General features: G+C 56.8%; 1 protein-coding gene across 11 annotated transcripts in view; it reads right to left on the reverse strand.

Annotated features, from left to right (window-relative positions):
• The window catches only part of CARD10 (caspase recruitment domain family member 10), a 45,265-nt gene that overhangs the window by 4,300 nt on the left and 26,209 nt on the right, over positions 1-14,756 (reverse strand). For 4 of the 11 annotated variants that reach the window (XM_074326374.1, XM_019752993.2, XM_074326367.1 and 1 more), the window contains 12 exons: positions 13,474-13,665; positions 12,405-12,608; positions 11,688-11,813; positions 10,364-10,555; positions 8,940-9,074; positions 8,446-8,600; positions 7,603-7,631; positions 7,081-7,204; positions 1,800-1,959; positions 1,264-1,375; positions 524-767; positions 273-342 (listed from right to left, as the gene is read on the reverse strand). In XM_074326374.1, the coding sequence (XP_074182475.1) occupies positions 273-342; positions 524-767; positions 1,264-1,375; positions 1,800-1,959; positions 7,081-7,204; positions 7,603-7,631; positions 8,446-8,600; positions 8,940-9,074; positions 10,364-10,555; positions 11,688-11,813; positions 12,405-12,608; positions 13,474-13,665 (1,743 nt within the window). The remainder of the gene's footprint in view (positions 1-272; positions 343-523; positions 768-1,263; positions 1,376-1,799; positions 1,960-7,080; positions 7,205-7,602; positions 7,632-8,445; positions 8,601-8,939; positions 9,075-10,363; positions 10,556-11,687; positions 11,814-12,404; positions 12,609-13,473; positions 13,666-14,756) is intronic. The other 7 variants (XM_074326372.1, XM_074326373.1, XM_074326369.1 and 4 more) reach the window with 3 other exon arrangements.

Raw genomic sequence — 14,756 nt, forward strand, 5'->3', positions numbered from 1 at the left:
GTGCTTACCATGTGCCAGGTGGGCTCCTGAGCACCGGGCACACTCTGTCTCATTTAATCTCACAACTCCCCTGGACGTGAGCCCTGTTGCTCTTCTATGTGCCGGCACATAGTAAATGGTCAACCAAGCCCAAGCGAAGGAGCACTAGACAGGAGTCCAGACACCTGGGTTCGAGTCCTGGTTCTGTCCCTAGTGGGCTTGGTGAAGCCTGGCCTCTCCCTTTTGGACCCCACTCTTAGCAGCCCTCTCCCAGCTGGCCCAGCTCTACTTACATTACTGCGGGGCCCTCGGTGCCGGCTGGAGGGCAGACATTTCTCCTGAACTTCCAGGAGCTGCTGGGCGCTAGGGAGAAGGGGAGTCATGTCATCTGTTTGTAGGGAAACAGGGAGCCTCTCACCTCCTCTCATCTAGCCCCCCATCCTGTCCCAGAGGATGATGAAGGGTTGCAGAGGGAGGAAAAGGCCCCCATCCTGGTCCCAGCTCCCACTCTGATCCTCTCCCCAAGTTCCTGGCTCTGCACCACCTCTTATAATTGGGCACTGTGCCCCGGTCCAGGTCTCGCAGCGTGAGGGGGTCAACCCGTGTGCAGAACCACTCCTGCCGCCGCTTGTACGCCGGGTCCACCAGCCGCAGGATCTCTTGGGCCTTCACGCACAGGGCATGGGGGTCTGCCCGTTCGGGCAAAGTGAGGTTGGCTCGAATGTAGAAGGGCTCCGTGCCAAGCCCCTTCACCCAGGCATCTAGGGCCTCATGGAAGGACTGGCAAGCTGGGCATGGGGCAGCAGGGAGGACAAGAGGAGGATGAAGTCAGGGATCAGCCTGAACCGCCAGGACCCCACCTTCCCCTTCTTAAAGTGACAGGCCGATACACCTGAAACTAGTATAATATTGTGTTAGCTATATTTTAATAACATTTTTTAAAAATTTATTTAAATTTAAAAAAAAGTGAGAGTCTGAGGCCCAGAGAGAGCGGGTCTTGCCCAAGGCCACCAAGCCCACTAGGGACAGAACCAGGACTCAAACTCGGGTGTCTGGACTCCTGTCCAGTGCTCCTGTCACTATCAGCTTCTTATTTAGGACAGAGGGAGGGCACAAAACAGACCAGCGGCATGAGGCAATGACATGGGAAGGAAGGGCACTGCTGAGGGTTAAGAGTCGGAGCAGCATCTCCCTCTGAGGACTCAGTTGTCCCACCTCCACCATGGGCTAAATGACCCTCTCTTGGCCCTCGAGGGACTGGTAAGTCCCCCAGGCCACACTCACCGTTGAAGTCCATCAGGATGGAGAGTGTGGACCCCGGGTTCCAGGGCAAAGTTCTCTGCTGGGCCTCACCTTCCAGGCCTGCCCCTTCCAGGCCAGCAGCCTCTGTCCGTGGCTGGGAGAAAACCAAGGCATGGAGGAAAAGAAGTGAGCTTCCAAGGGCAGCGCAGCCCTGTCTCTGGAGGAAGACTGAGTGTGGGCCTGACCATATCTCATAATTCAGACGGCTCCCACTCAGTGGGCTTCAGACTCTGCTCCCATCAGCAGGACTCCCCACCCATCAGGTTCATCCAGAGCCTTCCCATATTTAAAAGCCAGAACCTGTGAAGGTCCCGTCTGCCCCACCTCCCATCCCTTGCCCAATCAGATTTCATTTAATGCTGGGGAGGCAGTGCAACCAGCAGCTAATCACTGAGCCCCCTTCTGGCCAATCCCCAGAAACTCCACCCAGTGACCTAGATCCACCAATCAGAAGGTACTAACTCCTAACTCCTGCTAAACCACTAACTCCCCTCCCAGCCCAGAGTAGGGGGCCTCACCTCTCTTGGTTCCACCCTGGCAGACCCTGGCCCAGAGAACACTCTCCGAACCCCGGCCCCCGACCAGCTGTCCCCAAGTAATGGCGGGCCATCTAGGCCTCTGTCCTGGGGCTCAGGTCCTCCAGGGGGGCTCCGGCCAGACACTTGGATGGCCAGAGACCTAAGAAGAGACAAGGCAGATGTGAATTAGAGTTCAGTCAGTATTCTAAGTCAGTTCATCATTCTTGGAAAACCACAGCGATTCCCCAAGGATGCCACGACTCCCACCCCCGGCCCATTGCATCATTGCCTTCCCCCTCTTCTCTTCCTGGCAAATTCTGCTCATCCTATAGGGTTCAGGTCAAAAGCGACCTCTCCCTCCCAGACCCCAGCACAGAGTGAGGTGCTTCCTGCAGAAGCACACCATCTGCACCCTGCATGTTCCCTTTTGTTTCCTCCGTCGGAAAGAACACCCTCAGAGCCAGCCTGCTGTCGTGGGCAGCTCTGGATCCCTAGCACCAAACACAGTATCTGGCACATAGTAGATGACTAATAAAACCTTGTTACGCTCACAATCTAGGAGGAAAGGTCACCATTAGAACACAACAGATCAGGGATGGTCACAGCCAGCAGTGGGTGCACAAAGGGGAGTGGCTTCCCAGAGGCAGCAGCAGCTGGGCTACACCATAATGAAGAACAGAAGCGCTTCAGTAATAGGCAGAGAGGAGAGGGTGTTCCAGGCTGCAGGGCAGGCAGGAGCTGAAGGAGTGGGGACAGAATACAGGACGTGTGGAAGAATTTAATAACAATAATAATAGCAGCCAACACTTACTGGGTACTTAGCCAGACACCATGCTAAGCTGTGCTCTGATTAACTAATTTAACATCACGGGAAACAGTTCCCAGGAAAGGCAAGCTGTAACCAGCCTGTGGAGGGCACAGTATCTGGCGTACCTCTCATGGTCAGTGGGAGCCACTGATGGTTAAGACGAGTCACCAAGATCCTCATCATGGCAGGACTCTGCCTGTCCCTGGATGAGAATTGGTGAGGCCCAATGGCCAGGCTCAGAGATAACCGACCAGAAGTCTCCTCCCTGACCTCCTGGCCCTGGTACTGGGCAGGGGAGAAGCCAGGGTCAGCAGGTGTGCCCCAGCTGAAGAGGTGGCCTCGGCAGAGTCCAGGTATCCACCGACCTCCCCACCCACCTTGGCAGCTGCAGTACACACAGACATACTGCCCTGCTGCCAGCCTGGGGTGGGCAAGGCTGCAAGGACCTGAACCCAATCAGCACTCATGCAGAGAGGGGAACTTTGGCCCCAGGGAGCCCGTCTTGGCTCCCACCCCCTCAGTCAAAACAGAGAACCAGGCCCGAGGGTCGGGGGCTGGACATGGGTGCTGCCTTCCCAGGCTCCTTCAGCCCTGGGACTCTCCTGGCTGTATCGAAGGGCACGGAAAGGCCTGGAGAGAGCTGGGAGGTCTGAGGCCAGGCCTGGTGACACTGCCCAATGGCCTTATGGCTGGAGCAACACAGTCCAACGTCAAACCCCAGCATTCACTGAGCCCTAGGCTTGAACGAGTGAGCTGGCTGCTTGATTCTCAGTCACCACATCCATACAGCAAGGACAGTGTGGCACCCATCTCCCACTGTGGGTGTGAAGGTCCGACGAACATAAACATAATGCAGGTAGAGGGGAAACCAGAGAACTCCGGGAGCCTTCCAACTGCAGGCCTATTCCTAAGTGGGAAGGGAAATGCTGTTTTTTAAGGGAATGGAATAGAAAGTATAAGCTGTCTCCCTTCAAGTAAATCCACTACTGTCTCATGACCCTTTTGTTTCAGGTAGGTGTACAGGGTTTTTCTCACTGGGGGTTGCAGACGGAAGAGTTGAGAAATGTGGCATACAGGGTGCCAGCAGGAACTCTGGGGCCAGACAGCCTGGCTCTGAACCTCCAGTCCTCAGCAGCCCCATCTGCGTCTACCTATTTTGTTGTTAAATTCAGTGAGTTAAACATGGGATGCTCTTAGAACAGGACCCAGCAAGAATGAAGTGCTCAGTGAAAATGAGATATTCCCTGTTACTAGGTGTGATTCAGGACAAGTCACCCCTGTGGGGCGCGCAGCTTCCCCACCTGTTTCAAATACACAGTCAACTCCCCATCACAGGTTCCCTAGAGCAAGACCCAGCAAGCAGCCAGCACCCAGGCCCTCCACCCCCTGCCTGGGCACACCCCTCCCCTCCCTGCAATTCCAGGGTTTGCCTCTCCACCCTAGGCTTTCAGGCTCCTCTTGCCAACTCCTGCTACTTCCTGAAGACCCAGCTAAGGCATCCCCTCCTTCAGGACACCCTAGCCCACGTCCCCGAGGGACCAAGTGACTTCCCTGAGCCTCCACAGCCTGGGGCTACTAACTCTGAACACTTTTCAGAGTCCACCTGGTGGCTCACTGGGGGCAGGGTTCAGATCAAGGCCCTCTCAGCAGACAAGCAGGCAGGGGGCGGGTGGGGGCAGAAAGAGGAACATGGTGGGGGATAGGGCTACCTGCTGCAACCTCCTGGGACTCCTGGGTGTCCAGCCACACAATGACTGACCCCCAACCCTGCCTGCGGGCAAGGCAAAGGATGGGATTTCCCGTCCCCCATGTAAGGGCTCCTAGAGCCACTCCCCCAGTGTCAGGTCACAGTGGGGAACGGGGCCAGTCCTTCACTCTGTCAGCTCTAAGCATTGATGACCCAAGTGGTCTCGATGAGTGTCCCCGCCCCAGGGCACTGTGGGAAGATCTCTAAGCAGTGTACAGAACTGCTTTGTTCTAGGTCAGGGACTAAAGTAGCCGAGCCTTGAGCAAGCCACACAGATTACCTCATTTAATGCTCCCGCCAACCCTATGGGAGACATCTGTTATTCCCCTCATGTTAGAGAAGAGCAAAACTGAGGCCCGGGGACGTTATAACTGGACAAGGGTTTGCACAGCTGGTAGAGTCAGGCCATGACCTATTCACACCCCTGTGCAAGGACGGAAGGTGCCAGAGTTCCCGAGTCTATGGAGTACAGTAAGTGAGGGCAGGGCGGGCCCTGGCCAGGGCCCCAGCACCTGGAGCTCTCCCCACCTGCCCCTCCCGGCTCGGCACCTCACTTGCACTCTCGGCTCTCCCTCGCTGTCTCCCAGCTTGTCTGTCATCCATCCTTTGGCCTGCCCCAGCACACCCCCTGCCCATCTCCTCTGCCCTGCCCCAAGGCCCAAGGAGCCCCGGAAGGACAGGGGAGATGAGGGCTGAAAATACCCAGCAGGTCGTAAGTGCTGAACACGGACGTAAGATTGAAAGTAGCCTAGATGGAAGGAAGGTACCGTGGAGCCCCCAATTCCACTACCAAATTCCTGACACTCTGAGCCTCATTTTCTTTATCTGTGTTAACAGGGCTAAAAATGCCAGCCTCAAAGGCTACTCTGAGAATTGAGCAACACAGTCAACAACAGTATCGGCTAACAGCTAACATTATCACTCATGAGGAGCCAGGCACAGTTCTAAGCACCATAGTAGGAATCCTGGAACCCCCACAGCGATCCTAGGGGACAGGCACTATAGTGACCCCATTTTACAGAGTAGGAAACTGACACACAGGGAAACTAAGTGACGTGCCCAAGATCCCCCAGTAGTAAGTGACAGAGCTGGGATTTCAGCTGGCTAACTGTGTTCTGTGTTTCCCCACTCTATTGTCACATTGCCTGGGGACACACGCACTGGCACCTCACCTCCCTCTCTGCCTGTCCATCCACCTTTTTCTCTCTCCGTCCACCACCCCTGCGCAATGTAACGTGTTCTTCCCCCATCTCCCTCCTCCCCGGGAACAGCGTGGGCAGCAGAGGTGGCCCCATGATCACATGGCTCCTGCTCCCTCGGCTGCATCCCGGCACCCCCTGGACGGCAGCCAAGACCCCTGCTGCAGGCCTGAGCTGGAGGAAGGGCTGAGGCAGGCAGGAAGGGAGGTACCTCCACCCCTTCCCCCAGAAGCATGTCCTGCACAGGGAGAAACAATGTCACACTGGGCCCGCTGCCGGGGGTGAGGATGGGGGCAGGGCCTGGACACAAGCCTGGCCAAGCTGCTTCCAGGAGGCAGGAGGCCCCTGGTCCTACTCTGCCCTGATTTCTTGTGTGACCTGTCATCTGTATCCAGCATCCCCACATTTCAGCTCTGACATCAGTGTTTCCTATACCCTTTCCAAAATCCAAGCCTGATCAGGTCACTGTAGACCTTAGCCAGGGCACCTCCTCGCTGTGTGACCTCCAGCAAGTCACTTAACCTCTCTGAGCCTCAGTAAAACTGGGCTCTATAAAACAGGGATACAATGCCTACCTCCCAGGACACGTAGAATGCTGTGAGGCAGCCAGCAGCTGTCCTGCATTTAGTAATAGCTAAACCCTCACAGGTTTCCCAGAGTGCACCAGCCAAAGTCCACACTTTTCTAGCCTGACTCACAAAGCCTGCTGTGGCTCTGCCTCCACCCACCCCCCACCCTCCGGGTGCTCCCGTCAATGCCAAACTCCAAACCCATCTTTAAACAGCCTCTGCTCTCTCCCTCTTCTAGTCACCCAGCTGTCCTCCTGACCTGCTCTCTCTCCATGGCTGAGTTCCGAGGCCACATTCTCAGCACAACCGTCTCTATCACCCCTCCTAAGGTCCACTCGCCCATTGCCCAACACAGAGTTCACTGCCTGCAGCCCACTCTGAGCCAATGTGTTGCATGACTGCTGTCATGGGTTTGTGGCCAGCTCGGCTGTTGGAGCTGCCTCGGGGTCCCCACCCCACACCCACAGCATGAAGCTTCACTGGGTGGGAGCTCAGAGCTACCATGTTTCCCCGAAAATAAACCCTAGGATGATTTTTCAGGATGACATTCCCTGAACATAAGCCCTAATGCATCTTTTGGAGCAAAAATTAATATAAAGCCCAGTCTTATTTTCGGGGAAACACAGTAGGGAGGACTGGCAAGCAGAGTGTCAGTGTCTTAACTGACATGAGTCCTAAATCTCAAAACACCGACATGCAGAAGACATCACTATCATCTTTAACCAATGAAGAAACTGAGGCCCAGAGAGGCAGTCACCAGTCACGCAGACCATAACGGTGGCGACAGGATTTGAACCCAAGGTCGGCCTGTGTCTAAACACCTTACAATTCTGACAGTTGCACAAAGCAAAGCTTTAGCTGCTGCCCTGCCCCCCTCCCACCTCGCCCCTGCTCACCCTCCTCCAGGAATCTGAGACCCAGCACCCCCACCTCCACCTATCCCAGGCAGCTTCCATACCTGTTGAGGAGATCCAGGCCGCAGCCTCTGGCCAGGAGGCTGTCCGGCTTTCCCAAGGGCCACACACTGTCAGAGGATGACGAGGAGGAGAGGCCGGGGGACCAGGGCTTAAGCGTTACACTCCCTGGGGAGGAGGAGTGAGGTTCAGGGGTGCTGGACTGAGGGACTGAGAAATCAGGGTAGGGCCCAGAGGCCTGCGGCCTTCGCACGTTTGAAGACCCAAGAACACACTGGACCCACTGGGCTCAGAGCTGGGCCGGGGCCTGCCAGGAGGACCCTTCAGTCTCCTGGAGAGGGTGAAGGGTGGGCGAGCGCAGCACGGCCAGGACCAGAACTAGGCTCAGTGTGAACCAACTCCCCCAGCGGCTTTCTGAGCACAGCCTTCCTGCCTGGCCAGGGCACGGGGACACCTCAGGGAGGGGGACACAGGGCCAAGGGCAGAGCAGGCAGCAGTGGGCTCAGGTGAGCTAAAAAGCTACCCTCCACATGAGCCCTCCCCACAGAGTGCCCGAGGGCCCTTACCTGTGATGTCTGACATGCTGCTGAAGGACCTGGGCAGAGAGGGCGAGGGGGACAGGAGCTGAGGTTCGGTGGGCATCTGCCCCCCTCCCTCCTCCTGCCCTCATGCCACCAAAAATCCTGCAGCCCCCAAGCAAATGCAAGCTAGACCCAAGGTAGGGGTCCCAGGCACAGGGTACTCATGTCACCCAGTTCCCCTAAACTCACAGGCAAGAAGTTCACATCCTGACCTCAGCCCCACAGCCTTCCACCTGGCCTGGCCTTTAATGCCACCCCCTCCAGGAAGCCTCCCCTCATCTCACCCTCACTTTCTACATTGTCATTCGTGGCTCCTGGGCCTGCCTCCCGCACTAGACCATGACCTCTTCATCACACACCCCCCTCGTGGCAGATTCACTCATACAATCAAGCCTGTGACTAAGACATAGACCAGGACGCAGAACATCCCTGCCCCCAGTCCTGCCACTAGTGGAGATGGCTTGTTTTTTCTGGCCCCCATTGGCTGCTGACACCCAAACCTGAGGCTGGCTTTCTTGCCTGAGGTCCCTGACCCCGTGAGACATTCTCCACATGCCCTAGTCCTCAACCATCCAGACTTCCCCTGAGTTTAGGAACTTTGAGGCTCGACCTCTAGTGACTCTCCCACCAGGAGGCTTGGCTAGGGCTGAGCCTACTCTGCCCTTTAGCCTTGTCTTAACCTCTGACCTCAGTCACGCCTGTGACGCTCAAGGCCTGGGTGTCTAGGGCATCAGCCATTTCAAGGCAACAAAGGGAGGCGACTGCCTAGAGTTGACTCTGGCATTAGGGATTCTGGGAGGTGGCTATTTCAGGAAATGGCAGCCCCACCTCTCTGGGCCTCTATGGCTCTCTTCCCAGCCTGTTAACCTCTTAGCAGGTGCAGGGTCCTCCTCACGCTGTCGGCGGAGGATTGAGCCGGCACTGGGTGGGAAAGGCAGGATGGAGAGTCGGTTGATCTCCTTCTCGCTGTCTGTGGCCTTCTCCTGCAATGTCATGACAGGGCCTGGGTCACCCCCACTGCACCTTCCCACAATTCAACACACCTAAGTTTGTGCCCATTCCACAGATGAGGACTGGGCCTACAGCAGAGGAGAGTGCTCTGCAAGATTACAGTGTGTGAGTGGCCCCCCAAGTCACCCAGGCCCAGGCCCAGCACGGAACTGGCCCTGGGTGAGCTTCAATAAGGCGCTTGGCCTTCACGGGCCTCAATTTCCTCATAGGTGAAAGGGACCGGTCAGCAAACTGGAAAGCACGCTACATGTTAGTAATTATGTAAGTGCTATCAGTGTCCCCCCATATTCAGGGTGGGGCAGGTGTCTTACCAAAGTGTGGGGCTCAGGTCCCCCCATGAGAGCTGCCTCACCAGCTGCTTCTGGGCTTCCCAGCGGGGAGGGGAACTCGCTCAGGCTCCAGGTGCTGCTGAGGTTGGAGCACAGGGAATGGGAGGAGGTACACGCCTGGGAGAGGAAGGGGGAGCAAGGAGGTCAGCAGTTCTGGGCAAGGGCCAGCCTCAGTCCCTGACTGAATGCCTGCTGTGTGCCAGGAACAGGGACACAAGCAGGACTGAGGGAGCCGGGTCCCTGCCCTCATGGAGCTCTCGGCCTAGAGGAGAAACACAAACTGTGAACATGCAGATGGATGAAGGAAAGAGCCCCAAGCTTCCAAGAGAGCAGGGAAGGAAGGTACCCAGAGCAGGGAAGGCACTCAAAGGCCCACCCAGCCTGGTGGCACCAGACTACTTTCCAGAGAAAGTGTGGTTTGAACTGAGAACTAAAGGATAAGTAGGTGCTAAGTAGACGAAGTTGGGGAGAATGGTCTAGGCAGTTAGAACAGCATGTGCAAAGTCCCTGAGACAGGACTGTGACGCATTCCAGGAAATGAAAGGCTAAGACCCAGAAAGCAGGCTAGAGGGAGGGAGGAGCTCATCTGCAGGGCCTCTGGGGCACGGGAAGGGGCTTTGTCTTAATGTAAGAGCGAAAAACCACTGAGGGTTTTGAAAAGTGAGAAGTCACAGAGTCACACTTCCTTTGTTCTATTCCTCCAGGTATTAAACACCTGGCCTGCTGATTACCTCCAAGCAAAGCCAAGATGGGAAAAGGTAGCGTTCCTGATGGAGATCCAAGAACTAGTATCTAATTTACAAGGGGTCTTGGGGCCCGGCTGGCTGTGTGACCTTGGGCAAGCCCCTGACCCTCTCTGACCCTATGCAATGAGGGAATTGAACTACCTGATCTCGGAGGAGCTTTTACGGCTTATGTTTTGCATTCCAAGATGCTCACTGGCCCTTGGACAGCCAGGCTTCTCCAAGTATGAGAAAAGACAGGCTTCAAACTAGTCTTCGTGCCCCCACAAGCAATCCCACATGCCTCTGTCCTGTTTCCTAATGCACCAACTCACACCCACCCAAGCTGGAGCTCCCCACAAGACCAGCATGCTGGCCAAGAGTTCTCTCCAAGACCAACATGTTCTTGACCCAGGGTGAAGGCTCCAGCCGGGACCAATGTACCCTACCCAGAATCTGCCTCTTCTCAAGCCCAGCTGAGGGTTCCCCATGGGTCCCCTGGGGTCATACCCCCACTGAAGTTTCCCATTCAGTCCTGCAAGTCCTACTCCAAGCTCAGGGCTCCTACCAGTTCCCCCAGGTTGCAGGTTTCCCACCAGGTCCAGCACAATCCCAGCCCCGGCTAAGAGCTCCTGCCAGGACCCCAGCATGCCCACCGGGACCCCTGTACCCTGCCCCTGTCACCTTGAGGCAGGGGCCTCCCTGGGCCCGCTGCAGCTGTGCCTCCAGCAGGGCCTTGGTGCCCTCCAGGCTGGTGAGCGTGGTCAGCAGTTCGTCCCGCTCGGCCTCCAGACTCCGCACCTGCTTACGGTACTGGTCCTTCTCTATGAGGCTCTGCGAGTACTGTAGCTGGATCCGGTCGCGGCTCTGAATGGCCTGCGGAGAGCGGGAGGGTGAAGGCGCCACACTGACTCAACTGTCCTGGCCTCTGACCACACAGATGGGGGTGTCAGCAGGAAAATCACTTCCTGTGTGCCAGCCCAGTGCTAAATATCAGCTCATTTAACTTGTACACTAACTCTCCAAGTTAGAGATTCTCATTTTTCTCATTTTATAGATAAGGCAACCAAGGCATCCGGGGCAGGGCTAGGAGTCAAACCCAGGCAGTCCAGTTGCAGAGCCCAGACTCTTACCATTTCCCTAGAACAACTTAAAGCTCTGTGAGACCTACTGTGTGCAGCCAGCTTTAGTCACTGCATCCCGGCTAGTGGAGGTGCCTGGATTCAAACCCAGCCCATCGCATCCAAAGCACATTTCCCCACAATGAAGACCAGGGTCCCTGAGAGCTGGGCCTATGGCCCAGACCTGCCTGCCACCCACTCCCGCAGGGGAAGCTGGAGCCAGAGGCCCAGGGGCCAGGAGCAACCAGGTGAAGTGCAGACCCCTGGGCCCACCCAGACCACAAAGTCAGACTGTCCGGGGATAAAGCGTCTGCCTTTTCACCAAGCCTATCAGAGGATCCTGAGGCCCATCCTGATGTGTAGGCTTTAACTCCCCTAGTGGGATTCAAACTTGGTCCAAAGACAAAACAACGCTGCCCTCCCTGCTGCGTGGGAGCCTGGCACAGGATAACTGCGGGCCTGGAGGAGCTGGCCCGCGGTCCGTGGCACACCCCGTGGCGTCAGGCATTGAGGGCCATGCTGCGCAGGGCCTGGGAGCCAAAACTTTTGAGAATTTCTTCATCAGCAAATACCTACAAGCACCTCCCCTGTGTAGGCCTTGTCCTTGATGTGAAGAGAATAGGGGTTCAAAAATGAAGAGCATCAGGACCAACTTTCCTGTTACAGGAGCGCAGGTAAGGCAGGTGTGTTCAGAGGGCAAGGCTGGCATAGCTCAAGCGGTCAAGGTCCCGTGTCTGTGCTTCTCCTGGCCTGCTGACCCCCCACAAATGGATCAGTGCGCTGTCAAACTCCTTTCTACAATTCTAGTCCCGTCTGCTTGTCTTCGTCTGCTGCTTTATAAGAACCAACGGCCGGGCCGGGCCCTGAGTGCAGCAGGCTGGGCTCACCTGGTCCCGCTCCTTCTCGATCTCCTCCAGCTGGGCCAGGACGGTGGCCATGCGGTGCTTGTACAGGTCGCAGTCCTTCTGCAGCGTGCGGTGCTTCAGCCGCAGGTCCTCCATCTCCTGCAGGTACTGCGGGTGGGCGGGTGGGCGGAGCAGTGCAGGGTGGGATGTGCCCAGGTCAGACCACAGGGCTGGGGGCCAGGGGAAGCTAACCAGCAGGTGCCCAGCAGGTCGAGGGAGCAAGCCCTGAGCCCCAATAACAAGTGCCCACCCCGAGCTGGGCCTGACTTCACCTCACTAGGCCTCAGCTCCCTCATCTGTAAAATGGTACTAACCAATAATGACACCCTCCCAGCCAACCTGGGCCTCCCCATTTTAGCTGCAATAGGCCCTCCTGCTCTGCTGTGCTTCTTCCATAGCCCTCACACCTCCGCTACTTAGTGGCTGACTTAGGTGTACAGCATACGGTTTATCTCCCCTGCTAGCATTTACTCTCCACAGCACAGACATTTGTTTTGTGCACTGATGTGTCTCAATAAATACTTGAGAATGAAGGAATGTGTAATTCCTAGCACAGTGCCTGGCACACCTGCAGGGAAAGTCGGCTCAAGTAAACTGGTGATGCCCGTCACCCTCCCCATCCCAGGAGCCTCCCCAGGCTGTTAGCAAGAAGGAAGGCGGAGGCAGGGCAGGCTGAGAGATGGCACACGGTGGCCTTACCTTGTCCCGCAGCTCCTCGGCCCACTGCAGCTCCCCCTGCACAGCGTGCAGCTTCTGGCACAGCTCCTGCTTGCTGTCCTGTGCCTCCCGCCAGTCGTGCTCCAGAATGTCCAGGAGGATGCGCTCTGAGCCTGGGGCCCCGGGCCGGCTTGCCTCCTGGGAGCCAGAGTCCAAAGCTGCCTCAGCCTCTGGCCCAGGGCCCACCTTGAGTGTCAGGGGGAAGGGGAACACGCAGCCTTCAGCGCTTGGACCCACCCCACTAGCCCTTCCACCTTGGCCAAGGGCCTTGACCTCTCCAGACCACGGTTTCCCATATGTAGAGTGGGCGTAGCCCCACCAGCCCTGCCCACCCTCCAGGGAGCATCTGGGGTACAAATGAGGTAAGTGGATGAAGGCATGCTCAGACAACTTCAGCCAGGATCTTATTCCTAAACAAGAACCAGGCACTCTTTCTTGCTCTGGTCCCCACCCATCACCCAGATCGGCAGACAGGTGGCTATTTCCAAGGCCTATTCCCACCCCTCTGACAAGGGGTCTTCACAGATGCTGAGCCTGGCCCAGGCAGGTAGACTATAGGCCCAAGATCCAGACCCCACCCCAGCCAGGCGACCCCAACCCTATAAAATACACCAGAGCCCTGGCTCCCATCCTCCACTTCCTGTGTGGGGCAATGGCCAGGTGCCCAGCCCACACTGCCACTGACCTGCCACAGGATACCCAGCAAGCCCCAGGGCCACCCATACTTTAGGGGTCTCAACCTTTCCAGGGTCACAGATTTCTCTACAAATCCAAGGAAAGCTGGGGGCCCTCGCCCCAGAAAAATGCTCACGTATCAGGTGCACAGTTTCAGGGAGTTCAGGACCTCCTGGCACCACCCACAGACTCCAGACTAAATGCAGGAGAGCCAAGTGCTAAGGGCCCTCCGCTCAGGGTTAAAGAGGCCAGCCAGGGTTCCCGCCAGATCTCAGACCCCGGGTGTAGACGCTTCAATCTCTGGCCTCAGGACAATGAGTGAGCAGCAGAAGGGTCTGACCCGGCCCCTCCCCCAGTACCACCCCACCCCATGTACCTGCTGCCGGCCTTCTTGCAGCTCCTGCAGGGACGCTGTCAACCGCTGGTTCTCAGCGCGCAACTCAGAGACCAGGTCGGCACTGTCTGGCTCTTTCTCCTTCTCCTCAGCCCCGGGGAGGGGCCCCCTGGCCCTGCGCAGCAGTGTACACTCTTCCTCCAGCCGGCTCACCTTGAGCTTGAGCTGATCCACCTGGGCACCGAGACATGGGTAAGCCCAGGGCGCAACCCCCATGAAGCCAATGGGGGGAGGTCCTGCTCCTCACTCCTCAGTGCCCCCTGGGTCCCCAGAGGGACCCGGGCAGGAGTCCTCCTGGACTTGTCTATGAAGAACATACAGGCCAGGCAAATACGATGAGGAAGGAAGGGGACAGCAAGGCCAAGCCACCCTCCCAGGGATCTCTGCTTCAAGGACGTGTGGGCAGAGGTACTACATCACAGCGCGCCCCTCCATCCGGCAGTTCCAACACACAGTACAGGCGATGGAGCCCAGTGCCAGCACGATGGAGGAGACGGAGGGCTGCACCAAGAACATGGGGGAACCAGGGTCTGGGCTCTATGCCTCTAACTCAGTGTGGCCTTGGGTAAGTCATGGCCCCTCTCTGTACCTCAGTCTCCTCATCTCCAGGGGGAGAAGAGGACGATGGTTTTGAGAGTCTCACCCAGCCCAAAAGCCAGGAGGTTCCCTTCCCACCCAGCGACCCAGCTCAATATACACTCATGGAACAGATGTGAGTCTGCTCCCTCCTCCAAGACATTCCTACCTGAGTTCCCCCTCAGGAAGACGGTGCTGTTGGTTCATCCCCAATAAGAACTCCAAGCCAGGGGTCCAGGTTTCAATTATTATCACTTTTATTACCTCTGTCATCCTGAGCAAGTTGCTTACCTCCTCTGGGCCTCAGTTTCCTCATCAGTAAAATGGTCCCATTCAATTCCCCTACTCTACCACCTGCCTCCCAAAGTCAATGCAAGAATCAAGTAAGACAGAGGGTGGACAGAGACCTTTAAACTGTCAGAGGCTGGCTATAGAGCTGCCAGGAATGTGACAGTGGCTGTCTTCACAGATTTAAATAAAAGCCCCAGAACCCCAACCTGTCACCCATTCGGTGGGTGCAACCAGAAGCTGGCCAGGGTGGTGGATGGGTGCTGTGTGGTGGCCACCTGGCTGAGAGCAGATATGCATGACCAGTTTGCTGGATTATGAGTGTACTCAGCCAGCATTATTTTCCAAATTCATGTGGAGTCTGAGGTGGCTAGACAGTGACAAGAGTAGCAGTAGATGGC

This window comes from Rhinolophus sinicus, linkage group LG02 (genome assembly GCF_036562045.2).
Source record: "Rhinolophus sinicus isolate RSC01 linkage group LG02, ASM3656204v1, whole genome shotgun sequence".
Classification (NCBI taxonomy): Eukaryota; Metazoa; Chordata; class Mammalia; order Chiroptera; family Rhinolophidae; genus Rhinolophus; species Rhinolophus sinicus.